At 62.8% G+C, this 14,913-nt stretch overlaps 1 protein-coding gene across 1 annotated transcript in view; it reads right to left on the bottom strand.

Annotated features, from left to right (window-relative positions):
- TTLL12 (tubulin tyrosine ligase like 12) overlaps positions 1 to 14,911 on the bottom strand; it is a gene marked incomplete at its 5' end in the record, with an annotated part of 17,770 nt that extends 2,859 nt beyond the window's left edge. Inside the window, 13 exons of the mRNA XM_029954110.1 lie at positions 40 to 274; positions 802 to 870; positions 2,576 to 2,657; positions 3,000 to 3,151; positions 3,875 to 3,986; positions 4,281 to 4,475; positions 4,564 to 4,680; positions 5,403 to 5,479; positions 7,792 to 7,925; positions 8,011 to 8,170; positions 8,935 to 9,133; positions 11,226 to 11,398; positions 14,816 to 14,911. Of these exons, the coding sequence (XP_029809970.1) occupies positions 40 to 274; positions 802 to 870; positions 2,576 to 2,657; positions 3,000 to 3,151; positions 3,875 to 3,986; positions 4,281 to 4,475; positions 4,564 to 4,680; positions 5,403 to 5,479; positions 7,792 to 7,925; positions 8,011 to 8,170; positions 8,935 to 9,133; positions 11,226 to 11,398; positions 14,816 to 14,911 (1,801 nt within the window). The remainder of the gene's footprint in view (positions 1 to 39; positions 275 to 801; positions 871 to 2,575; positions 2,658 to 2,999; positions 3,152 to 3,874; positions 3,987 to 4,280; positions 4,476 to 4,563; positions 4,681 to 5,402; positions 5,480 to 7,791; positions 7,926 to 8,010; positions 8,171 to 8,934; positions 9,134 to 11,225; positions 11,399 to 14,815) is intronic.
- Positions 14,912 to 14,913: the final 2 nt, after the last annotated feature.

Genomic DNA, 14,913 nt, shown 5'->3' with positions numbered 1-14,913 from the left:
CATCTGGGGGGGGCCCTCACCATCTGGGGGGGCCCTCACCATCTGGGGGAGCCCTCACCATCTGGGGGGGCCCTAACCATCTGGGGGAGCCCTCACCATCTGGGGGGGCCCTCACCATCTGGGGGGGGCCCTCACCATCTGGACGGTCGTCCCACTTGAGCATGAGGTCGATGGCGTACACGGCCCGGGATGAGGCGTAGTCGCACAGGCCCAGGGGTGGTGGCTTGGCGCAGGCCACTTGGAACAGCTCCGTGAAGGCCTGGAAGATCTCTCCCTGGGGAGGGGGAGGCCGGGCTGGGGGGCTGCCTGGCGCCGTGCCTGGGACCAGCCCCCAGAGCCGCTTTGCACGTGGGCTCCCTGCCTCCACCTGGGCTGCGGCCCCCGCTGGCCCAGGACCCCGCCTCCTGCGGCCTCCGCGTCTCTGTGCCTGGCCGCCCCCTCGGACACCTGCCTCTCGCTCATGGCGTCTGACTACTGCCAAGCGGCGGTCTCCTGCCGCAGAGCCCCCCGCACCCCTCTGCACCGAAGTGGACAGAGCAGCTCCCAAAACAGTCGCTCTAGGAGGCAGAGGCCAGCCTGTGTCTCTAGCCGTGTCCCTGCTGTCCCCTTGGGTTTGTGATTTCTAGGCCATTGAGCTGTCCCCACAGTGACCCGAATCCCCTCCCGAGCACCCCACTCAAAGCCCAGAGTGGGAGGAGGGCTGCAGCTCCCTGTCTCCTTCCTCAGTCTCAGTGGGAGGAGCTAAGACCTCCACCCGCCCTCAAGGGAGGCCCAGCCTCTGCGGCTTTGCTGAGGACTCACCTGGACGCTCTTCCAAGGGAATTCTGGGTATTGCTTCTCAAACTCTGGGATGAACTCATCATAGTGCACCTGTGACAGACACAAGGCCCATCATGCTGTGCCCGGGGCCCCCGCTGGGCCGGGAGCGGGGAAGCCTGCCTCACCTTAATTCGAAGCCTCTGACACTCACTGGGGCCACACGTCGGCGCCAGCAGCCCATCCAGCACCCCCACCCCTGGGCACGAATGGGAGGCAGGAGACAGTCTGAGCTCCGGATCTTACTACGTGACTCAGGACAAGCAGAGATTCACTTGCCGGAGCCTCAGCGTCACCATCTGTAAAACGCAATGATGCTCCCTGCCCAGCACTTATTTGCAGGGCTGTTGTGAGGCTCAAGTGAGACGCTTAATGCCCAGGGGTCGGCAGGCTGCAAGGCCCGGTGGACGCAGCGCCACGCTGGTCTCCGTGAGCTGGAGGCAGAGCCTGGACCCGCACCTGCAGGGCGCGGGCCGGAGCTCACCACTCAGCACCAGCTCAGAGCGCCTGGGGAGGGCAAGCCTTCACCCAAAGCACACCTGCGTAGCTGGCAGGAGGCACTGGTTCCTCCCTGCAAGGACAAGCCAGGATGGGCTCCCTAGGGAAGCCCAACGTTCACATCCTGTTGGACATGTGTCCCCACACATCAGAGCTTCAGGGAAACAGGGCCCTGGAGACATCACACAACATACAGGTAGGCACTCAGTTGTCTCAGGGACAACTTCCAGCTGCGTCCTAGGCTCCCGCTGAGGGCTCAGGGTCCAAGGTGCCACTGCCAATACAGCCCAGGACCAGAAGCGACAGCTGGGCCGGGCGTGCACGTGGGCAAGGCCAGTCCGCTAGCACAGCCCACCCTGGAGGGCTAGGGATCGGGCATCGCCAGGCATCTCCGGGAGTGTTCAATGCAGCACGCTCATGAACTGTGAAAACCACACGTGGCCTCGATGTCTGTTAACAGGTGATGACGAGACCAGACCAGGGACAAGAGCGCCCTCAGCCACATTTAGTGATGATGATGGATCCAAATACATGGCGCTCAATGCAAAAAAAAAAAGCCATAGAAGGATTTGCTCAATAGCATTTACACAAGGACTCTCGCAGTATATGCAAAACGATCCTTCCAATGGTTTTGGGAGGTGCCCGTGCTGCACAGAACGTGCCCGGGAAGGTAACCACCCCGTTCAGGAGGGTGGGGCCGCCTGTAGGCCTCAGGCGGAGCAGTGCCCGTGCCCTGCTTCCTGGCACCTCAGACAGTGCCCGCAGGTGGGGAGGGAGTCTGGGACAATGCCCGCGGTGGCCCGTCTCTCCTCCCCTCCTCCCGCCACCCAGAGCCAGCCTCTGCCTCTGCCCAGGCTACGCCCACCTGGCCCCTGGGGGTTGATGCCCTTACCTCGAAGGGAGCTTTGCCCTGATGTCCCCTGGCTTACGGTGCCCAGATAGCACGGGGAGAGGGAGGACCCAGGCAGGGTCACAGGCCAGCAGCAGGAGCCTGCCCTGGGGTGGGGGAGCAGGGGCGTGTGACATGCTCCCGGTGCCTCCCCACTGCCACCCGTCCTTGTGTGGACTGGATGATTCCAGGCGAGGCCCGCACGGCTCTGACCTGCCACAGGGCCTGGGGGGGCCTCAGGCACCCCAGAGTGTCAGGAATGCTGTTCTGAGATCAACATCGGTACCCGAAGTCAGCTCCTCTGCCCGTCCACATAGCCTGCCCGGAGACAAGCGGAGCGGTGTGGGTCTGCACCGCCTCCCGGGTCTCTACCTGCTTCAGCTCCACTTCCGGGTCATAGTTCATGACGGTGAAATGTTTCTCGTAGTCGTCCAGGTCATCGAGCGCGAAGGGCCTGCGGGAGGAGCACACGGACACGGGAGGGTCCTGAGCGTGCCGCGGCCGAGCAGGGACAGCGCTCCGGGTGAGCCCGCTGGGTGCCTATCCCCGCATCGGTGACAGGGGTGGCCCCACAGCCCCGCAGAGGTCGGGTCAGAGCGAGCAACAAGCTAACAGTGAGGACACCCCTTGGGCCAGACACGTCCTTGTGGGACTCCGGGGTCCATGCCCGTTCCTCGAGGCCCGTCCCCAGCGGTGGCCGAGGCAGGCAGGCCAAGGGCTCCCGCGGTCACCAGGTCAGGGGGCCGCCTGCCGGGCGCGCAGCAGGGGAGCGGCTCCGGGCCCCGCCCCCACGTACCGGTTGGAGAACCGCAGCCAGAACACGTCGTACACGAACAGCCTCAGGGGCTTCACCGAGCGCAGCAGCACGATGTAGCGGACGTCGAACTTGACCTTCCCCACGTCTTCCCGCAGGAATAAGACTGGACTTTCAATGTATTTGGACACGACCTGAAGAACACAGACGCGGGGTCACGGGACCCAGGGCCCGGAGGCACCCCAGCCTCGCCCCACCTGCATCCGTCTGCTCTGGCTATGGGTTCGGTCACCACACCCGGGAGATACAGGGGCGCTCCTGCCCCAGTCCCGGGTCCCTTCCCGCCCTGGGGTCCACGGAGGGACGTGCACCCGGCACCTGGTTTCTTCCTCGGCCTTTTCACGCCCTGTGCAGGCTGTGGCAAGTTCTGTGTCTTAATCTGCACTTTAACCAAGTGACAGGATCCCACCAGGTTTTAGGTTTTGAAAACCGGATATGAATCATGACCATGATCACGCCAACTCCCTGTCCGCTTGCTGCCAGGAATCCCCTTGGCAATCGTCCTCAGGGCCTCGGGGCATGCTTTCCTTGGCTTCCACCCAGGTGCCCCTGTGCCCGGGGTCACTGCCACACCCTTGTCTGGGGCCCTGGGGGGCTCCATGGCCTGGCCACCGGCCTCCTGCTGGGCAGTCATGCCCTGTGCGGCACGTGGGGACTCTGAGGTCAGACTCACCTGGGGCAGCTCTGACAAGGGCTCCCCGGTCTCACCCAGACAGTCACATAGCTCTTCCCGGCCGGCCAGGCCAGTAGCAGGAGTGGGGTGTGAGCCAAATGACCCAACCCCGGGACCCGCTCCTGCACACAGGCCCTGACACCCGAGTCCCCGCTGCCGGTGCACCGAGCGCCCCTGGGCCCACCTTGGGGGTGCTCTCGCGGTGCCGGATGATGCTGCAGAGGCTCCGAGTGATGTGGGTGTCCAGGCTGCGGGCCAGGTTCCAGGGCTTGCAGATCCAGTGGTTGTCCTGGCCCCTGAGAGCACACGGCGACCGGTTGGCTGGGCTGCGCCCCGGCCCCACCTTCCCAGGCCATGCCTCTCCAGGACCGTGAGAGCCTTCGGAGAGGGGCATCCGACCTCCCGGAGGGAGCTGTGCCAGGCGCCGCAAAGGGGGCCTCAGGGAGCAAGGAGGAGCTTGCTGGAGCAGGGGCGTGGAGAACCCCACGGCAGTCACGGCGGCCTGCTCACGGTCGGTGAGGGGAGGGGTGAGGTGGGGTGGGGGCTACAGGGACGCACATGGGAGTCTCTGCCTCGAGGGGGGCTCTCACCGCCTCTCCCGCTGCTGGAAGTAGCTCACAAACTGGGGCAGCTCGGTGCGCAGGTTGAAGGTGCGGGGCAGCCAGGCTGGGCCCTCGGGGCCCCCTGCGCGGCGCGCGATGGCAGCCAGGCAGTCCTTGACCGTCAGCAGGTTCTCACAGGGGAACTGGTTCAGCAGCACGTTGGGCCTCTCCTGGCTGAGCCTCCTGGAGGGCGAGGGACATGCCAGCGGCTCAGGGTGGCGAGGGGCCCCGGGGCCGGTCCGCGGCCCGGCTGGTGGGGTGAGGGGCTCACCTGTAGTCCTTGAAGTGGGCAAAGTTGTAGAGGATGTCTGCGTCCGCCTCGCTCTGCGTGAAGGTGAAGCGTGGGTGGGTGAGGTGGCTGAGCACCTGCTGCACGTCCGTGTAGACCCTGCAGGGGGCAGTCGGGCTGAGCCGGGCCGCCTGTGCCCCCCACCCCCCCATGAGGCTGGCTATAACATCCACCCCACAGTCCTAGCCTGGGCCCTGCGGGAGGACAGCCAGGGTCAGCCCCCAGCCCCTCTGCCTATCTGCCCTGTGGGCAGCTGGGATGATGGCCCAGGTGCCCCTGGAAGGTGGGAGCACGGCCCACCTCACTAGTTGCTGGGATGAAACGGGATAACCGGAGTGTTTGACAGATGCAGGCTTTCTGCCCACGTGGAAGCTGGAAGGACGGATGCTTCCCGACCCCCGACGGACCCGCTAAGAACTCTGTCCTCAGATGAGGCAGCTGGTGTCCTGGCGAGAGTGTGGCCAGGACACGGTCCTGGATGTGGTCCCGTTCCACACCAGTGCTCACTGCTGCCTGTCCTGCCTGGCCCCCACGGGCCCCAGGCAGAGGTGCGGACAGAGCCCGGGGGCCCGGCTGTGGTGTCCTGTGCCTTCACTGTCCCCGCACTGACTTCAGGAGGGGCCGCTGCACATAGGCCTGGCTGTGTCTTCACCCCAGGACCAGAGAGACCCCCCCACTTTTCATGGCCTTCTCTCTGTGGCTGCCACGTCCCCAGGAGACCGCAGGCTTCCCAAGTCACTCCCCCACGGTGCTGCCCTAGGAGTGGTGGGAACTCAGGGGAGGACGCAGTCTCAGCACGAGCCAAGAAGGGAGCTGTGCACCTGAAGACGTGGTCGCGGGGAAACGCCACCGGGCTGACGGCAAGCGGCAGCTTCTCCTTGTTTTCCTCCAAAATGGCCTGGAAGGAAAGCACTGACGGTGGAAACAGACCCTCCAGACAGGGAGCAAGTGAACCCCCTCAATCCCGGCACATCAGGGTTTGAGATCTCAGGGGGGACGCCCAGACGCCAGCTAGAGCCAGAGCCCTCTGACCAGCCCCTCACCCCACAGACACTGAACAGCTCGATTTGTGTCAAAAAAGTCTTCTTGGGGCGCCTGGGTGGCTCAGTCGGTTAAACATCTGACTTTGGTTCAGGTCATGATCTTGTGGTTCATGGGTTCGAGCCCCTCATTGGGCTCTGTGGCTGACAACTTGAAGCTTGCTTCAGATTCTGTGTGTCCCTGGCTCTCTGCCCCTCCCCCATTCCCACCCTGTCTCTGTCTCAAAAATAAACATTAAAAACAACTTTTAAAAAAACTTTGTTAAAGAAAAAAAACAATCTCAGTGCTCTTTCCAAATCACAGGCAGCTGAGAAGGCGTCAAGCCCGTCCTGGGAAGGGCCTGGGTCGCAGCAGAGCCCCAGGTCGCAGTTCCGAGCGCACGCAGCCTGGTGGCTTAAAACACCCCCTCCCCCACCTCTGCGACGGTCCCTTCAAAGGGCAGCACCCATTCGTCTCCCCTGGACTGCAGGCTGGACCGACCGAGCTGTTTCTAACACACAGGAAATGAGTGGCCCGGGTGAGGGGCTGCCCCGGGGGCCCCCGCGGCCCCTGCTTTCTCTCGGATCGCCTGCGCTCGGGGAAGCCAGCCGCCACGTCGCTGCTGGCAGCCTGGCTGTGCGAGAGGGGCTGAGTCAAAAGCCCCCCCAACTCCCGCCCCACAGACAGCGGGGGTGACGCCATAAACCTTTGTTGTGCGAAGCCGCTGTTCTGGGGTAACCTCTCATCCAGTGACAGCTAGCTAACAGCGGCAGCCCCAGGGCCCAGCGCCCAGGCCGATCTAGACGGTCAGATGAGGAAAAGCAACCGGGAGGGGACAGTTTGGCCTCATCTCCTCTTCCTGGCCAGTAGAGGGCGTCCCAAGGGACCCCCCCCCCCCCCCCCACGAATTCGTGAGTGTAAATTCCACTCTGCAGCCTTAGGTCCTGAGCCCTGCGGTGGGACGGCCACGCCACCCGCCTCTTCCCTGCTGAACGACCTCACCACTGGGAGGAAGTCTTGGTCCCTAGGCCATTCTCAAGCCTTCCTGCTTTGCAGTCACTTGTTCACTAAGCACCTACTATGTGCACCTATTCTATGAGTCTCTGAAACACGCGTCAAACTCAAGATGAGTGGTCACGCGGCTTTCCACACGGACAGTTCGACCACCGCTGCTTATGTGGAATTCACCAGAAAGGGGCCAACAGGTCCCTTGTTAGGGCCTCGTCTCTCCCGGACTCACAGAATGGCTAACACCACACGCCGCTTCCCGTCCTCATCAGCCTGCCTTGCCCGCTCCTTCCCACGATCCCCTGAGGCACGCCATACGTCCGATGGGCCAGTGTGGGCTGGGAAAGGTCGCCACGGTGCGGCAAGGTTTGCAGCCTCTGCCCACGCGCTCTCAGGCCCCCCCGGAATCGGAGCCCAGCTCTCCCACCAGCTGACTCAACCTCTCTGTGCCTGTTTCCTCATTCTCAGTAAAGTGAAGATAAACACGGGATCTTCAGTCCCACTGTGGAGGGACAGTAGTCATGCACGAGCCAGCGGGAAGCAGGGGCGGGATATCAGAGGGCAGGGCAGGGGATGGGGGAGAGGGGCCAGGCTGTTCTCCCCGTCCAGCCCTGCCTGGTCTGGTAGTGGCCACGTCCCTAGAGGCTCGCCCTCTCCTCCCCTGCCCTGGGCCTCCCTAAGTCTGGCTCCCTAAATTGTCCAAGACGCTGCCATTGTTGCTCCTAACGGTAACACCGGTGATACTTGCTGATGGCCTACTGTGCACTGGAAAATGCTCCGTCCAGTGTTTGAGTGATTTCACATCCTGGTGAGGGAGGTGTCCACAGAGGAGGAAACGGTACCAAGTGGGGATTTGTGACCAAGCCGCATGGTCCACACCATGCGCTCTCCAGTCCTGGCAAGGAGTCCCCCAAAACAAGGAAGAGCTGCACGGAGGCCCGGCACCCCCAGCTCTCCAACCTCTGGCGGCGTGGCCCCCAGCATCCGGCCCCTGGGGTCTGGGCTCAGGGCTGGCGGCTCCTGCTCACTCCCCGGGGTCTGAGCCCCTCATCTCTCTGGCACCCCCAAACTCTTCAACACCCCCCACACTAGCCAGCTGGTGCTCAGAAACATCTGGTGACAGAAGAACATTCCAGAAGCCACTGAGCAGGAAGGCCCAGGGTCGGAGGCGGACAGTCACACCTGGTAGTGCTGGTCCGGCGGCTCGGGCGTGGAGGAGCTGAGGTCCAGCAGGTCGGTGGGGACCCAGGGCAGCAGCATGCACTTCCGGATCAGGGGGTCTGCCTCTCCGTAGGCAAAGTCTCGGGTCACCTCCTCTGCATCAAGACATGCAGCCCATCAGGAGGCAGCGGGAAGCCGGGGCCTGGCCCAGCCTGCAGGGCCCGCGGGGGTCGGACTTACCACCCGTGTCCAGGTCCCTCAGGGGCCACAGCAGCGTGTAGGCCACCTGCTGGGGCATGTAGAAGAAGGGCGCGGTGGCGAAGCTGGGCGTGTCCGAGTGCTGGATGCGGGAGCCGAACTCGTCCATGATGTACCACACCGGCACCTTTTCCTCGGCCGTCTGCGGGCAGAGCACAGCAGCCACCTGCGGCCACCCGTCCGCCCGGCCCCCGTCCTACTCACCCAAATGACGGCCTGGCTACACCCAGCTCCCAGAGCCCGGGGCGGCCACCACACACACCCCAGCCCCTTTAGCAGGGGGCCTCTGGGGCTGCTCTGGGCAGACCGGGTGTGCAGTGTGGGTGTTAGACTACGGCTACGTGGATGTGTCCAGCTGCGTGTGTGGCAGGGAGAGGGCGCGGGAGGCTCCTCGGAGGAGGGGACATCGAAGCTGAGACCATGAGAAACAACTTTGTCTCTTCCCAAGTGAAAGTGGCGAGGGGCTGGAACGTGAGGGGGATGCTGCGGGGAGGGGTGGTCGTGCCAGCTGAGGACATACACTAAAGGGACTCGACTTCCGGAGCCAGCGAGGAACGACTGAGGGTTTCATGGGGACAGGACAACAGAGTCTGACGGCACCAGGAGACTGGCAGCCAAGTCATGGAACCCCAAGTCTACGGGTCAGAGAGAGGGTCGTGTCCTGTGAACTCAAAGGCCCCCAGACACACGGGTCCCCAGCACCGGGTGGCCCACGCCAGAGTAACAGGCCCATGATGAAGCCACAGGGGATAAGGGGCCCCATGGGGGAGGGGTCTGTTCACTTTTGGGGTAACAGCTCCTGGGGCCGGGCCCTGGCTCCCCTGGGCTGCCCCTGCTGGCCCAGGGCCACGAAGGCCCGAGTCCCGGTCCGTCCCCCGCCTCCCCCCGGACCAGCTGCCTGCTCACCCCGTGAGCCAGCTGGTAGGTCTGGTTGTACCGCCACATCTCCTCCAGCACCAGGTCCACGGCCTCGGCGCTGGGCAGCTCGCCATGGAACTCGACGCCCATCAGGTTGGCCATGCGGTGCAGCAGGCCGGGCACCTGCCGCAGCTGCTGACGCGCATGCTGTACGCGGCACGTCCAGGCGTGGTCGATGAGGAAGATGCTGCAGGCACAGACCGGGGGTGGGGGGCGGGTATGAGGCTGCCCCACGGGCGCGGCGGGAAGGGCAGGACAGGGGCTGGCAGGGGGCTCTGCTGTGAGACGCTGAGGAGGGGAAGGGCGAGGCCCGAGGCTGTGGCCTGGGGAGGCGTCTCTCCCTCTTCCAATTCTGAAAAAGCCAATGGGGATCCTGCCTCCCATCAGTGGGTCCCTGCCTCCCATCAGTGGGTCCCTGCCTCCCATCAGTGGGCTGGTACAAAAGCCAAATGAGACAAAATCTACAACGTGCTGACCAACGTGCTGCTTATTACTGCTCATCACCGTAACACGTGTCTACTACCACCTGACTTGGCACTGCTGGACAGGCGCGCGCCCCCACCCGGCTACCTGCGGGCTTGGCACACGGCAGGCGCTCAGCCAAGGCAAGAACTGCCCATGGCAGAAGGCGCCATTGGGCAGCTGCTCACGGGCCATCAGTCTGCGCTCACCCTTGTGCGCTCGGAGCTTCAGGGCACTTCCTGGGAAACACCAAGGCCTCTTTGTGGGAGAGGCTTCGAGTCCTCAGGCGCATGTGCCCTGCTCCCCATATGCCCCAGTCCCCCTGGAGGAGCCCGGGAGGGGGGCGTGGCAGCACGGCTTTTGGGGGTGGGCACGGCGGAGGACCTGGCAAGCATTCCCACCGCCCCACGGGGCCGTCCAGAGCTCTGCTGGGCCGCGCAGCCCTCACCTCCGTTCCCTCCGGATGAAAGGAACGGCCAACACCCCAGTTCCTTGGCTGGGTGGCAAGATCAGAGGCCAGCAGTGTTCGTCTCATTGTGCTTGTGGGGCTTTTTGTTTGCATGGCCGGCAACAGAGGAAGATCTATTCCTGCCTGTGCACGTAGAGGTTAGGACCCTGGGATGCGGGGCACCCAGCCAAGCTTCAAGGTGGGATACCTGGGGGTGACCCTGGGCAAATGCTCACCAGGGGTGCTGGACACAGCACGCGTGGAGGGAGGACGGGGTTGGAGCCCGGCGATCAGGGGAGGCTCACGAGACTCCAAAGGGAGAAAGGCCCAGGCGCAGGGAGGGCCGTGGAGCTGAAACCAATGTCTGGGGCTCCAAGCCCAGGACTCCACCCGCACCCCCTCCTGCACCTGCCTGGTGGCTGCGGGGCCCGGGCCCCAGAGCAGCACAGCCGGGAGCAGAGCAGGTGCGTGTGCACGGAGGCCACCGTACTGAACTTGGTATGAGAGGTGAGCCTGCATGTTTCTGAGAGACAGCAGGTGGGTGGTGGCGCTTGGCTGCTGTCATGACCTGTTGTGGCCTCTCCCGCCCTCGCACCGGCTGGTGAGGGAGGCCAGAAAACCTTAGCAGAAGAAGAGGCCAGCCAGATCCTTCCCGGACTCGGAAGACCCTGTCCCTATGGACACGGAGGCCCGGTGACCTCAGGAGGCTGGCAAGTTTCCTCCTTGAGGTTCCAAGAAAGTGTGGCAGACGGGCCTGCCATGGCCGAAGACGGCTCCTCTGGGCCCCTGAGGGGCAGGAGCCCTGGGGTTCGGTCTTAGCTCTGCCCCATCTACCCTGTGGCGCTGGGCAAGGCCCAGGCCTGCTCTGTGCCCTGGTATCCCCACCTGAGGAGGCAACCAGACCACACTGCTCACAGTCCGGGCATAAAGCCTGGGAGAACCTGTTTACCCTTCCTGGGCTCCACCCAGAGACGCAAATGTCACAGGAGTGGAGACAGGTCTTCAGAGAAGCCGGGGCTCAGGGGGAAGGCTGCCGGGCATCCACGCCCATGCTCCTAACCAGCCGTGCGAACTCACACCTCATCAGCAAGATCGGAACGCATCACAGCTCTGTGGCGGGACCCTGGGGATGGCTGTGACAGAGCGAGGCTGCCCTCAGGTCCGGATGAAACATGACTCACCCGGGGGCCCAGCTGGTGGCCACAAGTGCCCGTCATGAGGCTGCTGGAGAGGCCAGTGCTTGGCACACAGGAAACACTAGTGCCTGCGTTTACCGCTTCTCCCCAAAAATGCCGGCCTTGGTGACATCTAACAGGAAGCCCACCCTGAGGGCCAGCGCATGGACGGGCGTCTGGCCTGCGGCTCCTACCTGTTGGGGCTGGCTGCCTGGAGCCCGTTCTCGCTGGTCACGATGACCTTGTAGCAGAGCTCACTGCTGGGGTTGGGGTTCTTCCTCCGCACTTCCCGGGCCGCCTCGCCCTCACTCTCCTCCTGCACCTCCTCCACTTGCATGATCCCGAACATCTCCCCGGCATCGAAAACCTGGGGCCACAGCACGCGTGTTGACAGGCTACCCGCTCCCCCAACCCCCCTCCAGGACCAGCTAAACCCCTTGGGAGGAGCAGGACCTATTTATTGCCTGACTTTGCACCTTGCAGGTGGGGAAACTGAGGCTCCTAGAGATCAGTCAGAACTGGGACCAGCTCTTGGAGGTAGGGCTGCACGTACGTGGCGGAATCCTATCTAGTCTGGTCTTTGCCGCTCAAGGAAAGGAGTCCTAAAAGGCAGCGAGTGGCTCTGGTCACATCAGAAATGAACATAAGAGGGCCGCCTGGGTGGCTCGGTCAGTTACACTTCTGACTTCAGCTCAGGTCATGATCTCACGGTTCATGGGTTCGAGCCCCACGTCAGGCTCTGTGCTGACAGTTTGGAGCCTGGAGCCTGCTTCAGATTCTGTGTCTCCCTCTCTCTGACCCTCCCCTGCTCACGCGGTCTCTCTCGCTTTCAAAAATAAATAAAACATTTAAAAAAATTAATTAAAAAAAAAAGAAATGAACAAAAGAGGTGGGGTCTTGGTGGTATCTCACCCCAATTTGACCAGAAGAGCCAATCCTACGCCAAAGCAGCGGAGGCAACCCAGAAGCCAACAGGCGCCCAAGAGGCTCCCACAGCCCACGCCTGCCCAGACAAGGGGTAGCCTGTGGTTGGAAGATAAGGGCCTTGGTCCTTAAGTTTCCCTGTGAAGGACAATGCCAGCTCCTGTGCAGCTGGTGCAGGGCCTTGGGCAAGTCACTGAACCTCTGTGCCTCAGTTTCCCCATCCATACAAAGGGAACATCAGAACCTGCCTCAGAGGGTTGCTGGAAGTATTAAATGATGAAGACATAGAGAGCTTGAGGGCACCTAAGCTCGGCCAGTGGCGTGGAAGCACTTGCCGCCATCACTGCGCTCCGGGGACCAGCTCTCACCCAGCAGGAAGGTGCCCACTGCCTTCCAGGAGAGCTGAGTGTTAGACGGACAGAGCAGCGCACAGGAAGTCCTGGCACGGTGGGGGGGCTCCATAAAGGCCGGTTCCCCCTAAAACCTACTTCTCAGGACTCTTACAGAAGAACACTGCATTCCCGGCACATGGAAACCAGCTACAAGCTTTTCTTGCTGGGCAGGTGGGCACTTGGGGGTGTGAAGGTGGGCCACGCATGACCTTGCCCAGGGAGTGGACAGCCGAGTGGTACGGCGGAGTAAGTCCGGGCCATGTGAGAGGCGCAGGTAAATAGGGCTGGGGCCCATGGGAGGGGAGTGTCAAAACAGGGTGGCTACGGGTGGGGGTCAAAGGACCCCAGGCAGGGGGCACAGAAGGTGGGGGTGGGGAAGGCTGCAGAACAGGTGGACCGAGCCAGGTTCCTCGGAAGACAAGGGGAGCTGCCTCCAGCCGGGATCCCTCAGCTGTCAGCGCCTGAGCGAGGCTGCCACCTTTCCCTCCAGGACAGAGCTGCTCCAAGGACTGGAGTTCACAGCCTGGGTTTCAAAGTAGAACTCTAACTCCTGTTTGAGGGAGAGGCACATGGGGCCACATGAGCCCCGGGGACAGAGGGCCTGCCTTCTCCACAGCAGGGGAGTGGGGGTGACCAGGATCCCTTCCCTGCCCCACTGCGGAAGCCCCCAGGGGGTAATGAAGGGGTGTGGTTTTGTAGCCAGGAAGTTCCTGCTGGTGGCAGCGGGAGTTGCAATTTATTTTAAACCACTCCACCCCCTTTCCAACAAAACTGACTTGAGGTGAGGCACCAGGGCCCTGCGGGGAGCTGGAGCGCCCCGTTCCTGTTGGCAGGTGCCCACCCCCACACCTGGCCCCCAATTGCATGTTTCACTGAGAACAATGGATGGAGGTTTGGGTCTGGTGAAGCCATGACTCACAGCTCTGCCCACAACCCCTAATGGCAAGGGAGGGTCATGGAAAAATACTGGCTGCCCCTTGGTAGAGTGATAGCGGCCAGTGCAGGGAAGACGCTACACTCTGGTGACTGCCCACCATGTGCTGTGGCACCGGCTAAAGCTCATATCCTGCCCTCCCCAATCCCCACTAAGACTGTGGGAGCTGGGGCCCTGTCCCACCGTCGGGCTTTCCAGTGGGGACTCCGGCTTAGATGGACCAGTGACTCATCCAAACGAGGGTTTACTGCCCATGGAGGCTGGCTGGGTTCTCCTACATCGTGTGCCTTTTACCCAGCACGGGGACCTTCTTATCCTAACAGATTGGTGGGGTCCCCAGCACATGCCTGGGGCAAGAGCCAAGTGCTCAGGAAATATTGGCAGAATTGAGGGCAAGTGATACAGGGGAAGGAAATTCACTGTTACAAGAGGTAGATCTGTACTGAGTGCCACTGACATTGTGTCTTTTATATAGCTACTAGGTGTTATGAACAGGAGGGTACCCAATGAACCCTGATTTCAACAGAAAAACTGGCTGAGTGGATTGGGGGGGACCAGCAGCTAGGCTTGGGGGACAAGCTCTTCCTGGATCTGGGGTTCCCTTTCACCACCTGTGCTGCTCAGTCTGTCTTAGCCCCAGTGGGCAGCCCCCCTGCCCTGCAAGAGCCTAGTTCCAGCTAAGAAGGCCCCCCAGCTGGCCTGTGAGTGTGCTCTGGCTTCGGCACCTGGGCAAACTACTAAAACCAGGGCCCGCTTATCAGCCAGCACCAGTGGGGAGCTCCACTGGAGGCCCAGGCTAGAGAAGGCTGGTGTCCCCACAAAAGGGCAGAGAATCTGGAAACACGTAAGCCCTTTCCTTTTTTTCTGCAGATTACTTTTCCATATCCTGCAACCTCGGGTTTTCTTTCATTTGCAAAAAGAGGGGACCAGGGCTCAAACCCAATGATGAAACATGTAAGAAGTCTACCGCCCCACAGTTCAAGCCACACAAATTCATGGGGCATTCATTCTCCCCGAAGGAGGCAGTGGCTGAAAGCCAGGCACAGGTTCCCGAGCCTGAGACCTCAGGAGACTCTTCCTCTTCCCGTGACTCGGTTTTTTTCAACTGCACAATGGGCACGGTAAGTCTGTGGGGCTGGGATGTGTGAACTCAGTACAGGGCCCGGCACAGAGCAGGAGCCCCGGGCGCCAGCAGGATCGGGGCCCCGGGCACTGGCTCCTGCTGCTGCTAGTCCCCAAACTCTAGGCAGCTCCTAAACTGCCAAGGAGGCAACGTCTAAGTCGGTCACCACGACATTCGTGCTCTCCGTCCGCCAATCTCCTGTCCGGTCCCCGCCTTCCCCCCTTGTCCCGCAGGCACCCAGCAGCCTGGTCTGCAGGAGCCGTCCAGGGGCACCCCTGCCTCCCCACCGGCGCACCTGCCCGGCCGCCCCGCCGGGGACCCGCCCCAGCCACACCCTTCAGCCTCCTCCGCCTCCCCCCTCCCCAGGCTCCGCTCGGCACCGCCGTCCTCCCGCGTCGCCCCAGCCCGCACCTCGTGCTCCAGCTTGTGGAGGAGGCGGCCCCAGTACCGCTCGGGGACCCCGGACGCGCGCAGCGCCGGGCCGTGCAGAGCCGCGAACTCGGCGCGGG

The sequence above is a fragment of the Suricata suricatta genome, chromosome 10 (assembly GCF_006229205.1).
Source record: "Suricata suricatta isolate VVHF042 chromosome 10, meerkat_22Aug2017_6uvM2_HiC, whole genome shotgun sequence".
Lineage (NCBI taxonomy): Eukaryota > Metazoa > Chordata > Mammalia > Carnivora > Herpestidae > Suricata > Suricata suricatta.
Note: the sequence above shows the minus strand (reverse complement) of the source record. Positions and strands in the feature narration are given on the sequence as shown.